This window comes from Chaetura pelagica, unplaced genomic scaffold (genome assembly GCF_000747805.2).
Source record: "Chaetura pelagica isolate M959 unplaced genomic scaffold, ChaPel_1.0 scaffold490, whole genome shotgun sequence".
Classification (NCBI taxonomy): Eukaryota; Metazoa; Chordata; class Aves; order Apodiformes; family Apodidae; genus Chaetura; species Chaetura pelagica.
Genome location: NW_009951936.1, coordinates 230295 through 242854, shown reverse-complemented (window position 1 = coordinate 242854; position 12560 = coordinate 230295). Strand labels below are relative to the sequence as shown.

Sequence of the window (12560 nt, the reverse complement as noted above, 5' to 3'; positions counted from 1 at the left end):
CCCGGGCCGGGAGGAGGCCGCGCTGGGCCTGCCAGGGGTGGTTGTGCCTCCTCTGGGCAGCTCGGGGCCTGCGGGCCTGCCGCCGTGACGTCTTCAGGGAGTTCTCTCTCTCTGTCTCTCTCTCTCTGCGCTTGCAGGTGTCGGGAAATCTTCGCTTGTCCACCTCCTGTGCCAAAACCAGGTGTTGGGAAACCCGTCCTGGACGGTGGGCTGCTCGGTGGATGTGCGAGTAGGTGACAAGCCCGACCCCGCGGTAGCCCAAGCCTAAAGCGTAAGGGAGGAGAATGGCCTCGGCTTTATGTTTACTTCCCGTTCCTTACCGCCCCGTCAGGAGGTGTGTCTCTGTGTTTTGTGTTGCTGAGCGCACAGCCTCTGGGAACAAATAGGATGAAGTGGAGTCCAGGCGCTCGTGTGAGGAAAGTTTTGACCTTACAAGGTTATGGAAATCAGGCAAGATGCTTGTCATTCGCCTCTCTCCTTACTGCTGCCGTGGCCCCTGGTGTGTGACAAGGCATCGAGCCACCAGTGTAAGTCACAAGGCACAGAATTTAAACCGTGCTTCCCTGAAAAGCACTTGATGCACAGCTAAACTGTCAGCCAAACATACTGGAGGAAAACAACTTCTGTGCTTAAAGTGAGGGTACTGACCATGGCTGTAGGGCTGCTTCTCCTGTCTGCTCATTGCAGGACCTCCTCTCAGAGGAATAAGGGCATTCATCTAGCAGTTTTTTGACACAACCTGCAATCCTCATGAGACAGTGATAAATGCTTTCTTCCTTCATCACTCTTCACCAGATTCTCCTTGAAATGCATTGCCATAGGTTAGGAATGTATTTCCAAAATTTGGAGGAAGAAGCATGGCAGTCCTGTTTGACTGGAACCAAACTACCTAGTAGATATAGGGCCAAATTTGTTGATTGATTAGTTTAGTTGAGATATCAGTGAGAACCTGGAGAGGAAGAAGATGTGATCAGTTGGATCTGATGTGGTCACGTCTGCTAATATTCTCGCAGTACTACCCTCTAGGCTTTAAGAGCTGTAAGAAGTCATGACCTTACTTTTTCATCTGCTTTATCAACATGCTATTTCTGAGCACCTCAGGAGGTAATTAGGTTTGTTAATACTGAAGTGGAAAGGATACTCCCTACTCACTCACCAAGCTCCATGTAATGAAAGAGCTGTGGTATCCAGTGGCAGCTGCTTGATTCATTCCATCCTCTTCTAATTAAGAGAGCTGAGATGATGTCAACACAAGAATTTACCCATTTCTATCCAAACACAATAATCCTTTCAGCTGTATTAAGTGTTGTATGGATTAACTCCTGTGAGCTGGTGCTGTGGTTATGTATGGTGTGAATTTTTCATCAGATCCATGACTACAAAGAAGGGACTCCGGAAGAGAAGACATATTACATTGAGCTGTGGGATGTTGGAGGCTCAGTGGGTAGTGCCAGCAGCGTGAAAAGCACACGAGCAGTATTTTATAACATGCTGAATGGTAAGTTTGCTTGGTGTAAATCTGGTTTTGGTGTAAATCTGGTTTTGTCACTGGTTCTGTTATGAGTTGTCTCTTGGTGCTGGGACAGGATCCTTGGCTAAGGGCTGTATGGTTCTCTTTTCTGATGCCAGTACATTTAGACAGGAAAAAAAACCTAGTACCATTCCTAGGCAGAATTTTATGGGTTCAGTTTTGAACTGGAAGGCTATTTTAGACAAACCTGTACTGATGAGCTTCATCAGCCTTTCACTTCAGTCTGGTGCAGCTGGCACACCAGGGAGCCTTTGAAGTTGCAGTGATGTCCCTTCCAGCTATGCTTGCAGACACAAATGTTGCCTTCACCTTTCCAGGCCTGCTATACATGCAGAAATAGGATTTTTATTTTCTTTTCAGTTCAGTTCCAAAACCTACAGCAGGGAAATAATTATTTGAATGTCTGTGAACTTTGATAATTATATCCTACCCTGGCAAATTTGAACTGTTCTCTTATAAAAATTACAATATGCTGACAATTTAATTTCTCATTTAATTTGCCAAAATTAATTTCTCATTAATTTCTCATTACATTTCTCATTTAATTTGCCAAATTATTTTAAATAATTGAATCTTGCACCTTGTTGTAGATAGAAAGATGTAATTTGTGCCTTCTGCTGAGATACTGACTCTAAAGGCCTAGCAGTTCTTCTGTACCACTAATAAGAGCCAATAAGATACTATAAACATAATAATGCAGTATTTCAGTTGTTACTTTTTTGGTATCCAAGGGTAGTTCACTAAAAATTGATACATACCAGATTAATCACTGCTTCTGAAAATATGACTAAAATGTTCCTTTTGATTCTCATTTCTTGCTCCCAGTCATTTGAGGCCCTTTCAATAATGTGTGGAGCTGTACAATAAACATTTTTGCTCTGTGATTATATAACTAGTTATTTCTTCCTCCTTACCCAGGAGGAAAACTGTGTGTTATGTGCCTCTTGCTTATATTGTTAACCAGACCTCTGTAAATAAGGTTTGAATTGAGTTGTACCCTCAAAGGAAGCCTCTTCAGTATATGAAAAAGAATTTATTTCTTTTTGACACCAAATCCACAGCATGCTAGGGGGTGTGGGTCAGACCTGGCAATATCCTAGAACAGCCCATTAGGAGGTGGAATCTTTAACTTAGGTGTCTGAATTGTAATTGATAATGTTAGAAGTGTTATTTATCTGTACTGCCAAAAAGATATTGTTAGGCAGCTTGCATATGAAAACTGTTGACTTTGGCAGTTAGCCTTGGCTCCTGTTTCTTTCATTAGATTAATTTCTTCATTAGAATTTGTCTCACAAATTGCCTTTGTGGGATGTGCTCTAGGTGACCCTGCTCTGGCAGGGGGGTTGGACTAGATGATCTTTCGAGGTCCCTTCTAACCCCTACGATTCTGTGATTCTGTGACCTTATTTAAGAAGAGAAGATGAACAAGTACTTCCTGCTTGTCTTGTCATCTCTGGGCTTGCAGTGATCTGAAAAACCTGAGATCAAAAGATAGTTAATGTTTGGTTGTGTCTTGACTGCAGATTATCTGCTTTGGTGTCCCTGCATCTGGTGTGTGCACTATGATAGTCTAGGACAGTGACGAGGCAGTAAGGCTGTGGCTTACAGACCTTACTGGGGGAGGAACATTTCCTTGACTAATCATTGGCTCTGCCTGTCCTCTTTTGATGTTGACACAGTCTTTTTGTACTGGTGCAACTAGCTCTGTAGGTTTTAGGTGAGGCAGATAAAGGAACTGACCAGTCAAAAGCGTAACTGAGGAAGGGGAGTGTTTCTCTCTGGTTATGCAGCAGTGCCTCTGAATATTTTGCTGTAGGCCAAGTTATGTTGTATCAGGCCTTTTTCTCCCTACACTGGGGATGGACATGCAGTTGAATTGCCCTTTTGTGCTGCTACTGATATAAATGCTTCAAAATAGGGCTATGGTTGGTGATATGCTGGGAGCTCTCAAAGAAGAATCTGTGCACAGTCATGTAGGGTACTGGAGAATGTTTGTGGAAATGGGGTTTGTTTGTGTTGCGTACAGTGGGTGGCTCCTTTGGGAGTTAAGGTGAAAGATGGAGTAAGTTTTCTCCACCTGTAGGCTGTGAAGTGTGTTGAGAAAGAATCCTGATGAAGTTTAGGGGTTTATTTCCATTTTGTGTTTGAATTGATGATGGTTTCAAATCTGGAGGAAGTGGAAACGTTCCACAGGTTGCAGAAGGTGTGAATAAATAGAAGAAATTTGCCAGCAGGAGTGGGTAATTGAGTTGGGAACCGTGGTTATCAGAAGTGGGTGTCTGTTAATAAGCACAGCTAGGAAGTTGGGCTGCCTCTTTTTACATCTCAGAATTTAAATTTTGAGGGATCATGGTAATGAAAAGTGCTAGAAACTTGTTCTTAAATACATTAAATCTTATTAATTCATTTTTCTACCAGCCATTTGGTGGACTGTGATAGTTTATCAGAGTCTATTTCCCTCTTGGATACCTCCCCCGGTATGTAGCATTAGTTCTTGAAAATACTGGAAAGCAATAGTGCTATCTAAACTTTTTGGAATAAAGAGACAGACTTTAAACTTTTTAGATGGTGTGATAGTTATATTTACCAATTAGGTAGAACAGAGAAAGGCGCTAAATTCCCTGCTGCAGTAATAGAGAGGTTTAGTATCATTAGAACTAGACAGAGCAGAATCATGGAATGCCTTCAAACCTCTTGCAGATTAAACCCTGAGGAGGCTGGTTTTCTCCTTTCATGAGCTTTTTCTCTTAGCTCTTATCCAATTCCTGATAAGCAGCTTTAAAAAAACTGTTGTGTCCTGATATTTTCAGCTTTACTCATTCTCTGTAACTGAACTGCTTATACATGCCTTTCTTGCTTCTCAGATACTTGGGAACCTGCAGATGTCATTTTGGTAAGATAAGGGAAAAAAAGCATATCATTAAATAGTATCTTGCTCTTTTACTTTAGGGATCATTTTAGTGCATGACTTGACCAACAAGAAATCATCCCAGAATTTATATCGCTGGTCTTTGGAAGCACTCAACAGAGATGTGGCTCCAACAGGAGTTCTTGTGACAAACGGGTGAGTGAAAAACACACATGCAGGGTTAAGACACAGTAATTCCAAGCTGTTATGGAAGTCTCACAAAATGAGATGTGGCTAGACTTTTAAGAAGGAAATTAAAAACGGGGTATATCAAAGAAAATCACTCTTCTTTTTGTTTTATACTGCAAATCAGGCTATTCTGTCAGTAGATTCCTAAACCGTATGGCAGAGACCTTGCTTTAAGGGAAAGGTTGTTTACTGTGTCCTTCATTTGTCTGATGCCTCTGTGAAGGCGGGTCCAGTCCCTGGTACCTGAAGACTTGTGTGTCTGTACTGAGACATGCAAAGCCCTTGTGCAGGGAGTGTCATAGGGTGGTCAGTCTCTGTTCCAAAAGGCTGTCCCTCTCTGCACCAAGGCTGAGGAAGTTCACTTAAGTATTTTTTGGTTTGGGCAGTGAGGGAATTACTTCAGGAGTGTGGCTTAAAAAATGCTTAGAAAACTCTGCTTAATTCTGCTTATTCGTAGTCAGCTTTCCAGCATCTTGTCATGTATTTCCTCCTGTATCTCCATCCTCCTGTTCTACATGTAGTCAGGGAGGTTTTCAGATCATTGATAAATCTCATACATAAACAAGAAAGCAATAATAAGGGGTAGCTTTTTGTGGGAAGAATATAAATTATTTATCAGCCTGTTCTGTAGAAACATGGGAGAAGGGAAGGAGAGTTTGCATTATGCAAACTGCAAATTTCTCCAGTTTTTTCACATACAGGTTCTTCATGATTGTATTGAATTTCAAAGTTTAACTTCTGTCAGGGACAGATGCTCAGCCACTAGCAATTGCTTGGGCAAGTTGTTTCTGTTGGGTGTAAAATTAATTTCAAGAAATCTTTATTAAGGTAAAAATGAAAGACAAGTGATTATCCTAGCTGAGGTGAAAGATTTCATCTTGCATTTGTGATGACATCTGATCGCAGTGTTATTTATTTTATAAAGGCTATATTTGATCATTATTCATATCTGAGGTGAAGGTTATTGGAATTCAGCTTGCAGTGACGACCTTTACTGGAATGTAGAAGAATTAGTAACTTGCCACCAGAGAATTCTTGTTGCAACCCTCTTTGATCTGAGGTCTAAGGAAGGGATAGTTTTTCACAGTTACGACGTATTTCATTGTCACTCCTTAAAAACTGTATATATAACGTAGCAACTTCAGATGTTGGAGATGCCAACTCCCTGATCTGTCTCTGCTGACTCCATATACTTGGTACAGTACTGCAATTCCTCTCTCTTTCCTGGTTGTGTTAGCATTTCTTCTGTTGTTCATCTATGCCAAGGAGAAATCCAATTAATGTGGTATCTTCTCTCTTTCCTTTCATTCCCTGTGTAGTGACTTAGATGCAGAAGCCCTTCCTTCATTTACAGATAACAGCACATTTTCGCTTGGATAAAGAATGACTCTTAATAAATAAATTGCTGTCGTTGGAAAGAGACAGGGGAACTGGTGGTGCCCCTGTGCCCACTGACATGACCGTAGCTTCATTCAGAGTTGTATTTGTTTCCCTCATCAGTGACTATGACCGTGAACAGTTTGCTGATAACCAGATTCCACTGCTGGTAATAGGAACGAAGCTGGATCAGATCCCAGAAACAAAGCGGAATGAAGTTTTGACCAGAACAGCTTTCTTGGCTGAGGATTTCAATGCTGAAGAGATAAATTTGGTTAGTATCCTTGGCACCAGGGTTGTTTTTCTTTTATATAGAAGTGATTCCGATTTTTAGTAAGTAAAGGTGGTGTCAGAAAAATCAAACCTTTGGGGATTTTTCTTAGTAATGTTGGAGTCATTTTGATTGAGCCCTTTCCTTGATGAAAGGATTGGCTTTGTCTCACCATGGGAACGTGTATTTCCTATTCAGCCTGGAGAAAAAACGACTTTGGAGAGACGTTATAGCAGGCTTCCAAGAGCTAAAGGGGGCCTATAGGAAAGATGGGGAGAGAATTTTCACCAGAAGGGGCAGTGATAGGAAAAGGGGTAATGGTTTTAAATTGAAAGAGGGGAGATCTAGGTTAGACATCAGGAAGAAATTTTTCACCGTGAGAGTAGTAAGGTGCTGGAATAGGTTGCCTAGGGAGGATGTGGAAGTCCTGTCCCTGGAAGTGTTTAAGGCCAGGTTGGATGAGGCCTTGTGCAACCTGGTCTAGTGGGAGGTGTCCCTGCTTATAGCAGGGAGGTTGGAACCTGATGATCTTTAAGGTCCCTTCCAACCTTAAGCATGCTCTGATTCTATTCTATAGGGAGTGTTAGATAAGGTCACCGAAGCTTTAAATTGTTGGTCTGGAGTTAAGTTTTCTCTTCCCTGTTCTTAGTTTTGACACAGACTATCTTTGAATGAAACATCAAGATCACTTTATTTCTGTATAAGTATATATAATGTGAATAAATATGTATAAAAATGCTTGTATGTACACACACACACATACAAATTATTAGCTGATTGTATAGCTGGTGGCAGAAGGAAGATGTGAAGTGCACAGTGGGGTACTTAGAATTCTCTAGTTGATTTACAAAACAGAAGATGGCCTTTTCTCTCAAATGATTGTGGAGCAGAAATCAGCAGATATATAGTGTTTTCCCTAGCTGACTGCAGGTGCATGTGTCAGGGAAAAGGGTGTGTGGATTTCCTTGCATATGTCTTCCTTGCATTGATTTTCTTGTGCTTGGTTTGTTGTTGTCTTTTATGTGTTCTAGGATTGCACCAATCCTCGTTACTTGGCTGCAGGTTCATCCAATGCTGTCAAGCTAAGCAGGTTTTTTGATAAGGTAAGTCAATTTAATTATGGGGTTTTTTGTTCTATATATTCTATGTATGTATGTGATTTGAACATAGAACACCAGCTAGTTGTTTCTTTCGCTTTCAACTTTAGGAGTTGGTTCAAACCAGGTGTGAGGAGGCCAAAGATTGGTCTACTTTTGGAAACCTCTAGAAAATTGTTCATTTGTTTGAAGATTTGATTCTTGTTCTGTATAGACCAAAGAAAAATAACTCAGAAATGTGCAAAGACACTCTGCATATGCTTTTGGAGTCCTTTGGCTGGCCAGAGGTCTTGCAGTGTGCTAAGGTAGCAATGTGGGGAGTACAAAACGATGGTTAGCTCTGGTTCTCCTTGCTAAAGGTAACTTTAGGAATTAATAAATGTGGCATATTAGTTTCCCTTCCCATACAGGAGAGCATCAAGGCCTACTGTGAAAATGACAGAAGGAATGCTCCAGTTTAAGCATCCCCTGGGCAAAAAGATCATAGTGGAGCAGATCACCTCCTGTAACAGATCATGCTTTAGAGGAAATTTGGCCTGAATTTTCTTTGGAGGAGGGTGTGGATTGTACAGGGTGATACAAATCACTTAGATTCTTAGATTGCCAGTGCTGCCTCCACAGGTATCCTTCACATAGGCATTTTGTGCATCTTTCTAAGAGAGGGAATCAGACTACCTTTTCTCAAGCATGACCTATGCCCAGGGGCTACTCAGAACCACTGGAGTTTTTATGCAGCTGTAGAATGAGATTTTCTAGTGCTGAAAACCACTGCACCTGCAGAGAGGGGTGGAAATGACTGATTGATGCAATAAGGAGACACCCAAACCATCACCTCTCTTACTAAAGGGGGCTAACTAAATTAGCTGTGTAGAAGTTGAGGATAACACAGCCTTCTGAAGAATGTCTGGAGGTGGCAACTCCTTCTGTGTGTAATAGAGCAGTGCACTTAAAGCAATAGGTTTGGAGAAGGGATTGTGGGTTCAGACTTGTCCGAGTTAGCCATGTGTTTTGGTGCTCAAATGTGAAGCGTTGATTGGAATCTGAGGTTATGCACATGCTGTGCCAGCTAAGATCATTCTCTGTTTTTTCCAGGTCATAGAGAAGAGATACTTCTTAAGAGATGGCAATCAGGTTTGTCAGTTTTACTCCTTTTTTGTTTTGTGTCTCCCTATACAATGTGAACTGCTGGCAGAGTCCTCTATAAAGCATAACTTAAATGACAATCTGTATTGATGATTGAGCTTTAAAAGCTGTGGGAGCACAGCTGTTTTGGACAGAAAGAAAAATGGCTGACTCTTATCAGCTGATGTATTGGTCTGCAATATGATTGGCAGTGAAGTATGCTAACAGTAGAAGTTGCAAGAGTGAGGTAAAATGGCCAAATATGGTCTTTCAGGTCTGTTTGCTTCAAGTAGCTTGGTTATAACTTTAGGCAAGAGCTGCTGTCCTGGAGGTCAGTGAAAAGGCTTTTTTTTGGCACAGCTGGGGCTGGCATTTTATGTTTTGTACAGGTAGTTTTCATAGAACTGGTGGAGCCGTGATGAACATGGCAGTGTGATACCAGTGTATTATTCATTCCTAAATGTCTGAACTAACTGTTTTAGTAGAGTTGGTGAAGAATTACCAAAATGACTGTCCTGGTTTGGGCAGGCCACTTAAGCTGTTTGTGCTCCCACCTCTCCCTGCACAGTCTGCCGTGTGGGGATATCTGTGTTCCACTCAGAGTATCTGTGAGGTGCTTGCAGATTACCACCAATAAGCATCACAATCTAATATATTGTTAGGTGTAGCTGTCCTGAAAGCCCTTTAGGGAGGGGGGAAAAAATAGTCACAAATTACAAAATACTTACTTCCTTTGACCATTCTTTTAGGCCTTTTGAAAACAAATTTGCTTTTTTCCTATTTCAGTTCTGCATGCTGCCTTCCCCCCCCCCCAATTCTAATGAAGGAAAGTCTACTTTTCATTGGGATAATAGCTTAATGCAGAAATCTGCTTGTGTGATGGTTGTCTTTGATGCGTGATGTAAGATTTTTACTTTTGTTTTTTAATGATTTGTAGTGGCTAGCCAGGAATTAACTTCAAATACTTTATGCCTGCGTGCCAAAGTTTACAGCCTTCTGGTGACTATTTTCATCTGCCTCACTGACAACAGCTCAAAAGCTTAAAACAAATCTGAAGTAGTGGACAGTTATATTTAAAGAGGCAAAATCCAAATGGGAGTGGAGATACAAGCTCTTCATTTTATTACTTGAAATTATCTGCTTGATGTAAATCTTACAGGTGTGTTTGTGGGTTTTCTACAATAGGTCTCTTCGATCACTCGTGTTTTGAGGTATTTCTATTATAGACTTCTACAGGATGAAACAAATGATAAGTTTCCAATTGTTTGTAGCTATGACTTTGATCAGATCTCTGATAAATAATTGTTACTCTTAATTAGTGGCTTTGATATGAAAAATGCTAAAGCAGATAAGTTTTCAGCTATGGTGTCCTACTTCCTAGTTACAATGATTGCATTTTTCCTTTTCAAATTTGAAAAGCAGTTTTGATGAGAAGAACCTTTGTGCAAAGTCTGACTGATTTTTCCCTTAGAGATGATTGCCTTTCAGAGGTGAACAAAACCATTCCTGAATGAATTCTTTACGTATCTGTTTGCATTTTGGGCCTGAAAACCATAACTAAATTCAAATTGTGGGGTTTTTAGTGGACTTTTATTTTGTGAAGATCTTTAGCTTTCTCAGTTTACCAATGTCCTGTGTCACCTGAGCAATCAATCTACTTTGTATCATAATTGACATTTTCACCCCATATTGTCCATACGTGCTCATGTTCTCTATGCCCTATAGTGCTTGGTTGACACCTTCCGTTTTAATACACTGTTCTTCCTATGAAAGTGTGGAATTGTTTTGGGAGGATGTGTTTCTTGGGTCTGCAGTGTCAGCTTATATGCAGTTAGATATTTAAAGGTTATTCTGGACTGTAGTCAAATAGTTTTATGATGCCACCAATAGGGCAGACATCTTACACAGTATTACAAAGCAATGCATGCATCTCTTTCTTTTGGGGGATTCATAGGTGCATGGGATTGCAAATCTATTTGAAATGCCCTCATGCCAGAGACGTTTCTGATGGTTTCAAGTAGATTCACTTTCTAAGTCCCCATTGTTGCATTGTAACCAGTGTCTAGAGGTGGGCAGCAAGAGCAGGAGTGCTAATGCTCTGCAGCCATTTCTATCCTGATGGTTTTCTGAAAGCTTTCAGCAGTTGATAAAATGGTACTTTCAACTACCAGTCAAGTGCTGCTGTCTCAGCTTAGAAGGAATAAAGTCTCAACAGCTTTTTAGAAGGACTTGGTAATACTGTTTTATAGTTTTAAAAATGAACGGAGAAGAAATTCTTGGATGCATTTGAAATGCAAACTTCAAAATCTGTAATTAACTAGTTTAGGATTTGCCCAGGAAGTGAAGGCTTTCATTGTAACCCTTGCCAAAAGCCTGAAGGAGCTTCATAGGACAACCGAACCATACTTAAGATTTGCATCTGGTTTAGTTGATGGTTCTCTCCTAGCAGTAGGCTGGAGCATTTTTGTCCTGATTCTGGAGACAGCGCAGAAGCGGACATTGTTGTAGCTGGCTTGGTAACATGCACTCTGAAGTGGGCTGGGGGGAGCTCATGCTGATTCTGACATGACAACTTGTCTTTCCTGTCTCTAGATTCCTGGCTTCCCTGAAAGGAAGAGGTTTGGAGGGGGAACGCTGAAGAGCCTTCATTATGACTAAATGCTGAAGAATTGGAAGATGACTTCTCTGAGTTCCTGAGGACATTTACATTCCAACTGGATGCTTAAAGACAATAATGCTACGTCAAGCAGAGTGAAATGATACTATGCTTTGGCCATGTAGACTGTTTAAGCTACCTTTGCTGGAAGAGACTTGGGGAAGGATTTCCAAAAATCTAATTCAAAGCCTAGAGTGTTTCTTATATTGCAGGCTGTCTCTGGATATATGGGAACATTAGGGGAAAATGTGCAATAAATTGAATGCCTCTCACATTGCTGTGAGAAGCTTTATCATACATAGTACATCTGTGTGGCATCTTGGAAAGATGTCTCCATTTTGGAAAACTTATGGACAATCTTTGCAATGAGTAACATCCATCTTACCTCTGAAGGAAAGATGGCACAGAGTGGGCTTCTCATTTACAGTCAAGTGAATAAAACAAATGAGCAAAATCTAAGGATGTTTAGGGAATGGTTCAGAAAATAATAGAATGCCTTCATTAAATTAATGGTGTTGTCTCACCTGGAACACACTGTTCAGCCATGTTCAAAAGGGATAAAATAGGTAAAAGAGGAAAAAACATTTTAAAGCCTTAAAAAATAGTAGAAAATAAGTGGTATTAATTCTACTGCTTAAATTAAAATTGTTTACCTTGCAGAAGCTTCTGATTCACTTTGTCATCTGTTTATCTTTTCATAATTTACTATGGTCTTGTTCTTCATATTAAATTAAAAGTCAATGCATTGAAAGCTGATGGGGAAAGTGTATTTTTATACAGTGCTTATTTGAAACAAAGATGACATGGTCTTACTGAGTCTGAGAGCTTAGTGGAATTAGAAAACATAAAATGCAAGAACATATTCTGAATCAGAATGGATAGAAATTTAAAAGGGATATAAAGCCCTGTAAAAAGTAGAAGCTGAGCATAATTAGAAGGAAAGTGTTGTGGTAGGAATGTTTCCTTCTCGTATTCAGTACTATGGATAAGGGAGCCTTGACCAGGTATGATCTACTGTGTTGTGTTTGCATGGTTTCTCACCTTCCTATAATTATGTGGAGTGGTAAAAGCCTGATTTATGGCAGGTTTTTTTTTCTCCTGTTTTCTCACAGTCATCTCTAGTGGTTAAGCCCCTGGCAAAGGCTAACTAAGAGCCTGAGTTAGATTTAAATGCAGATTAATAATAAATGGGGATAGAAGGAAGTAAAATGCTGGTGTGAAATTGACAGCAGGCAGAGTTCTGCAGTCTACAGATTACATCTGCCTGCAGTGCTTCTCTAGCAGCTGCTTGGAAATAAATGAAAAACTGCCTATTGCCACTAATCAGGCACAAAAATGACAGCTAGGTGTACCAGACAGACTTATTAAAAATATGGTTACTTTGCTTTTCCTTAGGTCATTTCCAGAAA

General features: G+C 40.5%; 1 protein-coding gene across 1 annotated transcript in view; it reads left to right on the top strand.

Moving 5' to 3' along the window:
- The window catches only part of RABL3 (RAB, member of RAS oncogene family-like 3), a 17263-nt gene extending 5992 nt beyond the window's left edge, over positions 1-11271 (top strand). The window contains exons 2-8 of the mRNA XM_009996474.1: positions 138-229; positions 1369-1498; positions 4481-4595; positions 6129-6279; positions 7308-7379; positions 8466-8504; positions 11088-11271. Of these exons, the coding sequence (XP_009994776.1) occupies positions 138-229; positions 1369-1498; positions 4481-4595; positions 6129-6279; positions 7308-7379; positions 8466-8504; positions 11088-11153 (665 nt within the window). The 3' untranslated portion in view covers positions 11154-11271. The remainder of the gene's footprint in view (positions 1-137; positions 230-1368; positions 1499-4480; positions 4596-6128; positions 6280-7307; positions 7380-8465; positions 8505-11087) is intronic.
- Positions 11272-12560: the final 1289 nt, after the last annotated feature.